The 10,000-nt window shown below is 56.7% G+C and overlaps 1 protein-coding gene across 2 annotated transcripts in view; it reads left to right on the top strand.

Annotated features, from left to right (window-relative positions):
* LOC116958296 (claudin-19-like) overlaps nt 1-10,000 on the top strand; it is a 24,914-nt gene that overhangs the window by 10,320 nt on the left and 4,594 nt on the right. For both annotated transcript variants that reach the window (XM_076056296.1, XM_076056295.1), the window contains exon 4: nt 9,272-9,356. In XM_076056296.1, coding sequence (XP_075912411.1) covers nt 9,272-9,356 — 85 coding nt within the window. The remainder of the gene's footprint in view (nt 1-9,271; nt 9,357-10,000) is intronic.

Genomic DNA, 10,000 nt, shown 5'->3' with positions numbered 1-10,000 from the left:
GGAGGAGGAGGAGGAAGAGGAGGAGGAGGAGGAAGAGGAGGAAGAGGAGGAGAAGGAGGAGAGCCTCCGTCCACGCGGTCCAGGCCGGTGTAGCGCGTGGGTCCCCTTGCGTTTGCCTTGGCGACGCCGAGTTCACAAAAAAGCCGTTGCCCGGCCGAGTCCCCGCCCAGCGACCCCGCCGGGCAAAGCGGCAAACCTTGCCCGGCCGCGGCTGGCGCCGGACGGCGAGGGCTCGGCACGCCGCCGGGGGTTCTCCACGAGCGCCGGAAGGGCGAGGCCGGCGGGGAGCCGACGCCGGCCGATCAAGCGGCCGGCCCCAACGCCGGGCGCGACGCTGCGGTCGCTCGAGAGAGTTTCCGCGATGGCTCGCGAGCCCCCCGGCGTGCCCAAGGGCGGACGCCGCGGGAGGCGTCGGGGGCCAAGGCGTTGGATCTTCGCGGACCTCCCGCGGAACGGGCCAACTAAAGCGCGGATCGACTGCGGGCGCTCCTGCGGGAACGCTCCACGGCATTTTTTTAAGTCAGGCAAAAGTTTGGTCTCTGTTGAGCCACGGCATTGAGGAACTTTTAGCGCCCGAGTCGGGCTGGTGAAGGGGCCCTCGTTCGTGTGGCGGTCGGGTGAAACGTTGCCCGCGGATATCACCTCGCCGTCCGCCAGTCCGGATTGCCCTCGTCGAGGAACACTGGCGGCAGTCCCGCGGCTTTGCATCGATTTCAGCAAACTTGACAAGGTGTCCGTCGTATTCTGAGCTCTTTCGCTAAAGTCACGTTGAAGGGAAACAGTAAAATAATAAAATATATATAACAATAAAATAATAATATATATAAAACAATAAAATAATAATATAAAAACAATAAAGTAATATGTATAAAATAAAAAAATAATATACATTAAACAATAAAATTATAATATATAAAACAATAAAATAATATATAAAACAATAAAATAATATATAAAACAATAAAATAATAATATATAAAGCAATAAAATAATAATATATAACACAATAAAATAATAATATATATAAAACAATAAAATAATAAAATATATATAAAACAATAAAAATTCTCACGACGTTTCGACCATGACACAAACGGTCGTCATCAGGTGTGTCGGTTCGCATCAATTTATTTATTTTTAAACGGTGTATCTATTTATTTATTTATAAAAACCGTCAGCGCCACGCGCAGCGATTTGGCAGTTTATTTAGAAGGACGAGTCCATCTGTGTTCTTTAAATGCAAATTTTAAGGTGCCAGTCGCGGATGCCTACCCCCTGCCCTCACGTGGACGATCCTTCGGACGCGCTGGGCAGGCGCGCGGTATTTTAGGACCCTCGGCTTTTTGTCCGGGTTTTGGCAATCCCCGCTTGACGGAGGCCTCGAGGCCCAAGGCGGCTTTTCGGGCGCCCCGAGGGCTGTTTGAGTTCATCTGGCTTCCGATGGGGCTCCATTCCGCGCCTGCCACTTTTCAGAGGCTCGTGGAATCGGTTTCGGCGGCCCTGCCGTGGGATCCGTGCCCGATCAACTCAGATGACGTCATCGCGCTCGGCCAGCCCGTTTCATGACCCGAATGTTCAAGCCTCGAAAATGTCGCCTGCCCCCCCCAAAAAAACTCTGCCGGTTACTCGGGCCACATAGGTAAGCGAATCGGGCATCGCGACGGACCCCGGGCGGAAGACTCCCTGTGTGCGGACGTGGCCCGCCCACGCCTCCGCGATAATGAGAGGCCTTTCCCCTTATTATTGCCGGCTTTGTTGCGGGCGGGGGGGGGGGGGGGGGTTTGCGCCCCTTTGCGAAACTTCTCCGAGCGCTGACGGCCAGGGGCCCGGAAGTTTCATCGCAGAGAGGCGGCGAGGGTGGCGGCGAGGGCGGCGGTGTCGGCGTTCCGCTCCGCTCGCGATGGCCTTGTCGACGCTCCTCCCGCCGTACGCGCGGTCCAGACTTTCCGCTGCCGCTCGCCTTACCTTGAGGCCGTGGATGTCGTTGGAGCGCGAGGTCGCCAACGGCACCGGGGGAGCGGCGCTTTACCCACCGGCAGCGCCCGGGGGGCCCCAGGGGGCGCTCTGGTGCGCGTCCCCCCCCGGTAGGGCCCGAGCCCTCCGGGGGGGGACCGATTTTTGCCGCGCTCCCTTGAAGCCCTCCCGGGATTATTCCGCGCAGGGTCCACGCGTCGCGAGATTGCCGGCGGCCGGGGGGAGAGCGCGCGAGCTTTCCCCGGCTCGCCGTCGGCCATGCGGCTCCAGGAGGATTGCTCAGAGCATCGTGATGGAGGATTGTTCAGAGCATCGTGGTGGAGGATTGTTCAGGCATCGTGGTGGAGGATTGCTCAGAGCATCGTGGTGGAGGATTGCTCAGGCATCGTGATGGAGGATTGCTCAGAGCATCGTGGTGGAGGATTGTTCAGGCATCCTGATGGAGGATTGCTCAGAGCATCGTGGTGGAGGATTGCTCAGAGCATCGTGGTGGAGGATTGCTCAGGCATCGTGATGGAGGATTGTTCAGGAATCGTGGTGGAGGATTGCTCAGAGCATCGTGATGGAGGATTGCTCAGGCATCGTGATGGAGGATTGTTCAGGCATCGTGATGGAGGATTGCTCAGGCATCGTGATGGAGGATTGCTCAGGCATCGTGGTGGAGGATTGCTCAGGCATCGTGATGGAGGCTTGCTCAGGCATCCTGGTGGAGGATTGCTCAGGCATCGTGGTGGAGGATTGCTCAGAGCATCGTGATGGAGGATTGTTCAGGCATCGTGGTGGAGGATTGCTCAGGCACGGTGATGGAGGATTGCTCAGGCATCCTGATGGAGGATTGCTCAGGCATCGTGATGGAGGATTGCTCAGGCATCGTGGTGGAGGATTGCTCAGGCATCGTGGTGGAGGATTGCTCAGGCATCCTGATGGAGGATTGTTCAGGCATCGTGGTGGAGGATTGCTCAGGCACCGCTAGGAGGCTTGCTCAGGCATTGTGGTGGAGGATTGCTCAGGCACGGTGATGGAGGCTTGTTCAGGCATCGTGATGGAGGATTGTTCAGGCATCGTGGTGGAGGATTGTTCAGGCATCGTGGTGGAGGATTGTTCAGGCATCGTGGTGGAGGATTGCTCAGGCATCGTGATGGAGGATTGCTCAGGCATTGTGATGGAGGATTGCTCAGGCATTGTGATGGAGGATTGTTCAGGCATCGTGGTGGAGGATTGTTCAGGCATCGTGGTGGAGGATTGTTCAGGCATCGTGGTGGAGGATTGCTCAGGCATCCTGATGGAGGATTGTTCAGGCATCGTGATGGAGGATTGCTCAGGCATCGTGGTGGAGGATTGCTCAGGCATCGTGATGGAGGATTGCTCAGGCATTGTGATGGAGGATTGCTCAGGCATTGTGATGGAGGATTGTTCAGGCATCGTGATGGAGGATTGTTCAGGCATCCTGGTGGAGGATTGCTCAGGCATCGTGGTGGAGGATTGCTCAGAGCATCGTGGTGGAGGATTGCTCAGGCATCCTGATGGAGGATTGTTCAGGCATCGTGGTGGAGGATTGTTCAGGCATCGTGGTGGAGGATTGTTCAGGCATCGTGGTGGAGGATTGTTCAGGCATCGTGCTGGAGGATTGCTCAGGCATCCTGATGGAGGATTGTTCAGGCATCCTGATGGAGGCTTGTTCAGGCATCGTGATGGAGGCTTGTTCAGGCATCGTGCTGGAGGATTGTTCAGGCATCGTGATGGAGGCTTGTTCAGGCATCGTGCTGGAGGATTGTTCAGGCATCGTGATGGAGGATTGCTCAGAGCATCGTGGTGGAGGATTGCTCAGAGCATCGTGATGGAGGATTGTTCAGGCATCGTGGTGGAGGATTGCTCAGGCATCCTGGTGGAGGATTGCTCAGGCATCCTGGTGGAGGATTGCTCAGGCATCCTGGTGGAGGATTGCTCAGGCATCGTGATGGAGGATTGCTCAGGCATCGTGATGGAGGATTGTTCAGGCATCGTGATGGAGGATTGCTTAGAGCATCGTGGTGGAGGATTGTTCAGGCACCGTGGTGGAGGATTGCTCAGGCATCGTGGTGGAGGATTGTTCAGGCATCGTGGTGGAGGATTGTTCAGGCATCGTGGTGGAGGATTGCTCAGAGCATCGTGGTGGAGGATTGTTCAGGCATCGTGGTGGAGGATTGCTCAGGCATCGTGGTGGAGGATTGCTCAGGCATCGTGGTGGAGGATTGTTCAGGAATCGTGGTGGAGGATTGTTCAGGCATCGTGGTGGAGGATTGCTCAGGCATCGTGGTGGAGGATTGTTCAGGCATCCTGATGGAGGATTGCTCAGGCATCGTGATGGAGGATTGCTCAGAGCATCGTGGTGGAGGATTGCTCAGGCATCGTGGTGGAGGATTGTTCAGGCATCGTGGTGGAGGATTGCTCAGAGCATCGTGGTGGAGGATTGTTCAGGCATCGTGGTGGAGGATTGCTCAGGCATCGTGGTGGAGGATTGCTCAGGCATCGTGATGGAGGATTGTTCAGGCACCGTGATGGAGGATTGCTCAGGCATCCTGGTGGAGGATTGCTCAGGCATCCTGATGGAGGATTGCTCAGGCACCGTGGTGGAGGATTGCTCAGGCATCGTGGTGGAGGATTGTTCAGGCATCGTGATGGAGGATTGTTCAGGCATCGTGATGGAGGATTGCTCAGGCATCGTGGTGGAGGATTGCTCAGGCATCGTGGTGGAGGATTGCTCAGGCATCCTGATGGAGGATTGTTCAGGCATCGTGGTGGAGGATTGTTCAGGCATCGTGGTGGAGGATTGCTCAGGCATCGTGGTGGAGGATTGTTCAGGCATCCTGATGGAGGATTGCTCAGGCATCCTGATGGAGGATTGCTCAGGCATTGTGATGGAGGCGTGCACCGCTGGGATTGTTCAGGCATCGTGGTGGAGCTGTGTGCCGCTAGGCTGCCGTTGCACCACCCGCCCTGCTGGGCGGGGGTCCTGTGGGCCGTGCGTTGACGGCTTTGGCACCTCGGAGCGCTGGAGACGCTGCGTTTGGATTGCCGTCCGACGTTGAGGATCCACTCAAAGGCTGCGGGCGAATGAAACCGTTGCCCTACGATATTCTCGGCCCGTTCCCCCGGCCCGGGCGCGTGGAGGCAAGAACTTGCCCGTGGGCGTCGAGGGATTTCCCAGCGCCCGTCCTGCGGCTTGGCCGCTCCCAAATCCGTCGGCCTGTCGCCTGGCCGCCTGTTGACGGACCAAGCTAAAGCATTCCCTTCCGCGCTGCTGCGGGAGGCTTGCGGCTTGCCGGGCGTAGGCAAAGGGACAAGCGTCCCCCGTACCGCCCGCAGGCCCGTGGTCGAGCGCCTACACCGGAGTCACTTTGCTCGGCGAGCTGCAGGGATTTGCAGGATGACCCCGTGAGAGTTTGACCCTCCCATCGATGTGCCGTTGCGGGCCCACGCCCCCGTGCCGATAGGCGGCCAAACTTTCCGGTCCGGTCCGCGACGGGCAAGCCTCCTGAGGGGCGGGAAGCCGCTTCGTCCACGCCACGCCAGACTGCTTCGTCCACGCTGTGTCAGTCTGCTTCATCCACGCTGTGTCAGTCTGCTTCGTCCACGCCACGCCAGACTGCCTCATCCACGCTGTGTCAGTCTGAAGCCCCTCGTCCACGCTGTGTCAGTCTGCTTCATCCACGCCCTGTCAGACTGCCTCATCCACGCTGTGTCAGACTGCCTCATCCACGCTGTGTCAGTCTGAAGCCCCTCATCCACGCTGTGTCAGACTGCCTCATCCACGCTGTGTCAGTCTGAAGCCCCTCATCCACGCTGTGTCAGTCTGCCTCATCCACGCCCTGTCAGACTGCCTCATCCACGCTGTGTCAGTCTGCCTCATCCACGCCCTGTCAGACTGCCTCATCCACGCCCTGTCAGTCTGCTTCATCCACGCTGTGTCAGTCTGCCTCATCCACGCCCTGTCAGACTGCCTCATCCACGCTGTGTCAGACTGCTTCATCCACGCCCTGTCAGTCTGCCTCATCCACGCCCTGTCAGACTGCCTCATCCACGCTGTGTCAGTCTGCTTCATCCACGCTGTGTCAGTCTGCCTCATCCACGCTGTGTCAGACTGCTTCATCCACGCTGTGTCAGTCTGAAGCCCCTCATCCACGCTGTGTCAGACTGCCTCATCCACGCTGTGTCAGTCTGCCTCATCCACGCTGTGTCAGACTGCCTCATCCACGCTGTGTCAGTCTGCCTCATCCACGCTGTGTCAGTCTGCTTCATCCACGCTGTGTCAGTCTGCTTCATCCACGCTGTGTCAGACTGCTTCATCCACGCCCTGTCAGACTGCTTCGTCCACGCTGTGTCAGTCTGAAGCCCCTCATCCACGCTGTGTCAGTCTGCTTCATCCACACTGTGTCAGTCTGCTTCGTCCACGCTGTGTCAGACTGCCTCATCCACGCTGTGTCAGTCTGCCTCATCCACGCTGTGTCAGACTGCCTCATCCACGCTGTGTCAGACTGCCTCATCCACGCTGTGTCAGTCTGCCTCATCCACGCTGTGTCAGTCTGAAGCCCCTCATCCACGCTGTGTCAGACTGCCTCATCCACGCTGTGTCAGACTGCCTCATCCACGCTGTGTCAGACTGCTTCATCCACGCTGTGTCAGTCTGAAGCCCCTCGTCCACGCTGTGTCAGTCTGCCTCATCCACGCTGTGTCAGACTGCTTCATCCACGCTGTGTCAGTCTGCCTCATCCACGCTGTGTCAGACTGCCTCATGCACGCTGTGTCAGTCTGCTTCGTCCACGCTGTGTCAGTCTGAAGCCCCTCGTCCACGCTGTGTCAGACTGCCTCATCCACGCTGTGTCAGACTGCCTCATCCACGCCCTGTCAGACTGCCTCATCCACGCTGTGTCAGTCTGAAGCCCCTCGTCCACGCTGTGTCAGTCTGCCTCATCCACGCTGTGTCAGTCTGAAGCCCCTCATCCACGCCCTGTCAGTCTGCTTCATCCACGCTGTGTCAGTCTGCCTCATCCACGCTGTGTCAGTCTGCCTCATCCACGCTGTGTCAGTCTGAAGCCCTTCGTCCACGCTGTGTCAGTCTGCCTCATCCACGCTGTGTCAGTCTGCCTCATCCACGCTGTGTCAGTCTGAAGCCCTTCGTCCACGCTGTGTCAGACTGCCTCATCCACGCTGTGTCAGACTGCCTCATCCACGCCCTGTCAGTCTGCTTCATCCACGCTGTGTCAGTCTGCCTCATCCACGCTGTGTCAGTCTGAAGCCCTTCGTCCACGCTGTGTCAGACTGCTTCATCCACGCTGTGTCAGTCTGCCTCATCCACGCTGTGTCAGTCTGCCTCATCCACGCTGTGTCAGACTGCCTCATCCACGCCCTGTCAGACTGCCTCATCCACGCTGTGTCAGTCTGCCTCATCCACGCCCTGTCAGACTGCCTCGTCCACGCTGTGTCAGTCTGCTTCATCCACGCTGTGTCAGACTGCCTCATCCACGCTGTGTCAGTCTGCCTCATCCACGCTGTGTCAGTCTGAAGCCCCTCATCCACGCTGTGTCAGACTGCCTCATCCACGCTGTGTCAGTCTGAAGCCCTTCGTCCACGCTGTGTCAGTCTGCTTCATCCACACCCTGTCAGACTGCCTCATCCACGCTGTGTCAGTCTGCCTCATCCACGCTGTGTCAGACTGCCTCATCCACGCTGTGTCAGTCTGCTTCATCCACGCTGTGTCAGACTGCCTCATCCACGCTGTGTCAGTCTGCTTCATCCACGCCCTGTCAGACTGCCTCATCCACGCTGTGTCAGTCTGCCTCATCCACGCTGTGTCAGTCTGAAGCCCCTCGTCCACGCTGTGTCAGTCTGCCTCATCCACGCTGTGTCAGACTGCCTCATCCACGCTGTGTCAGACTGCCTCATCCACGCTGTGTCAGTCTGCTTCATCCACGCTGTGTCAGTCTGCTTCATCCACGCCCTGTCAGACTGCCTCATCCACGCTGTGTCAGTCTGCCTCATCCACGCTGTGTCAGACTGCCTCATCCACGCTGTGTCAGTCTGCCTCATCCACGCTGTGTCAGTCTGCTTCATCCACGCCCTGTCAGACTGCCTCATCCACGCTGTGTCAGTCTGCCTCATCCACGCTGTGTCAGTCTGCCTCATCCACGCCCTGTCAGACTGCCTCATCCACGCCCTGTCAGACTGCCTCATCCACGCTGTGTCAGTCTGCTTCATCCACGCCCTGTCAGTCTGCTTCATCCACGCCCTGTCAGACTGCCTCGTCCACGCTGTGTCAGTCTGAAGCCCCTCGTCCACGCTGTGTCAGACTGCCTCGTCCACGCTGTGTCAGTCTGAAGCCCCTCGTCCACGCTGTGTCAGACTGCCTCGTCCACGCTGTGTCAGTCTGAAGCCCCTCGTCCACGCCCTGTCAGACTGCCTCATCCACGCTGTGTCAGTCTGCTTCATCCACGCCCTGTCAGACTGCCTCGTCCACGCTGTGTCAGTCTGAAGCCCTTCATCCACGCCCTGTCAGACTGCCTCGTCCAAGGATCTCGTTCCTGTTCCGGGCCCCAGGTGCCCCGGGTCCGCTGGCTTGCACGCGGCCGCTCGAGACCCCAGCCAGCTGTAGGTCGAGCTGGCTGGGGGCCGTTAATAAAAAGTGTTGCCGGCAAAGTTGGCGTCTGAGACTCGGTGGGACTCACGACACGGGGGGGGGGGTCCTCTATCCTACTGGCAGGTACCCACTCAGGGGGTGGGTGGGTGGGTGATTGCGTGGCTGAGGAAGTGAATGCTGTATGCGAATGAGTGAGGAGGTGAGTACATTAACGCGTGAGTGAATGGGTAGGTGGGTGAGTGAATGAGTGGGTGGGTGAGTGAATGAGTGGGTGGATAAGTGAATGGGTAGGTGGGTGAGTGAATGAGTGGGTGGGTGAGTGAATGGGTAGGTGGGTGAGTGAATGAGTGTGTGGATGAGTGAATGAGTGGGTGAGTGAGTGAGTGGGTGAGTGAGTGAGTGAATGAGTGGGTGAGTGAATGAGTGGGTGAGTGAATGAGTGGGTGAGTGAGTGAGTGGGTGAGTGAATGAGTGGGTGAGTAAGTGAATGAGTGGGTGAGTGAGTGGGTGGGTGAGTGAGTGAATGAGTGGGTGAGTGAATGAGTGAATGAGTGAGTGGGTGAGTGAGTGAATGAGTGGGTGAGTGAGTGGGTGAGTGAGTGAATGCTGTTGCTCGCTACTAACAGCACTTGCCCCAGCAGCCTGTGAGAGGCTACCCGGTGCACCTTTGTCTGTGCCTGGCAGGCGCGTGCACGCTCATAGCTGTCTCCTGGTACGCGAGCCGCGTGTCACGTGACTTCCACAACCCCGCGACCTCGGCCAACGCCAGGTGATGTCACTATCACCATCATCACCATCAACATCACCATCATCATCACCATCAACATCATCATCACCATCATCATCACCATCATCATAATCAACATCATCATCACCATCATCACCGTCACTATCACCATCATCACCATCATCATCACCATCATCACCATCAAGATCATCACCATCATCATCACCATCAACATCATCATCACCATCATCATCACCATCATCATAATCAACATCATCATCACCATCATCACCATCATCATCACCATCATCACCATCAACATCATCATCATCACCATCATCACCACCATCATCATCAACATCATCACCAACATCATCATCACCATCATCACCACCATCATCAACACCATCATCACCATCATCACCATCATCACCATCATCATCATCATCACCATCATCACCATCATCACCATCATCATCACCATCATCACCATCAACATCATCATCATCACCATCATCACCATCAACATCATCATCACCATCATCATGATCACCATCATCATCATCAACATCATCACCAACATCATCATCACCATCATCAACATCACCACCATCATCATGATCATGATCACCATCAACAACATCACCATCATCATCACCATCATCATCATAACCATCATCACCACC

The sequence above is a fragment of the Petromyzon marinus genome, chromosome 75 (genome assembly GCF_048934315.1).
Source record: "Petromyzon marinus isolate PM22_M1 ecotype Great Lakes invasive population chromosome 75, UKy_Petmar_22M1.pri1.0, whole genome shotgun sequence".
Classification (NCBI taxonomy): Eukaryota; Metazoa; Chordata; class Hyperoartia; order Petromyzontiformes; family Petromyzontidae; genus Petromyzon; species Petromyzon marinus.
This window is presented reverse-complemented; position numbering and strand designations above follow the sequence as displayed.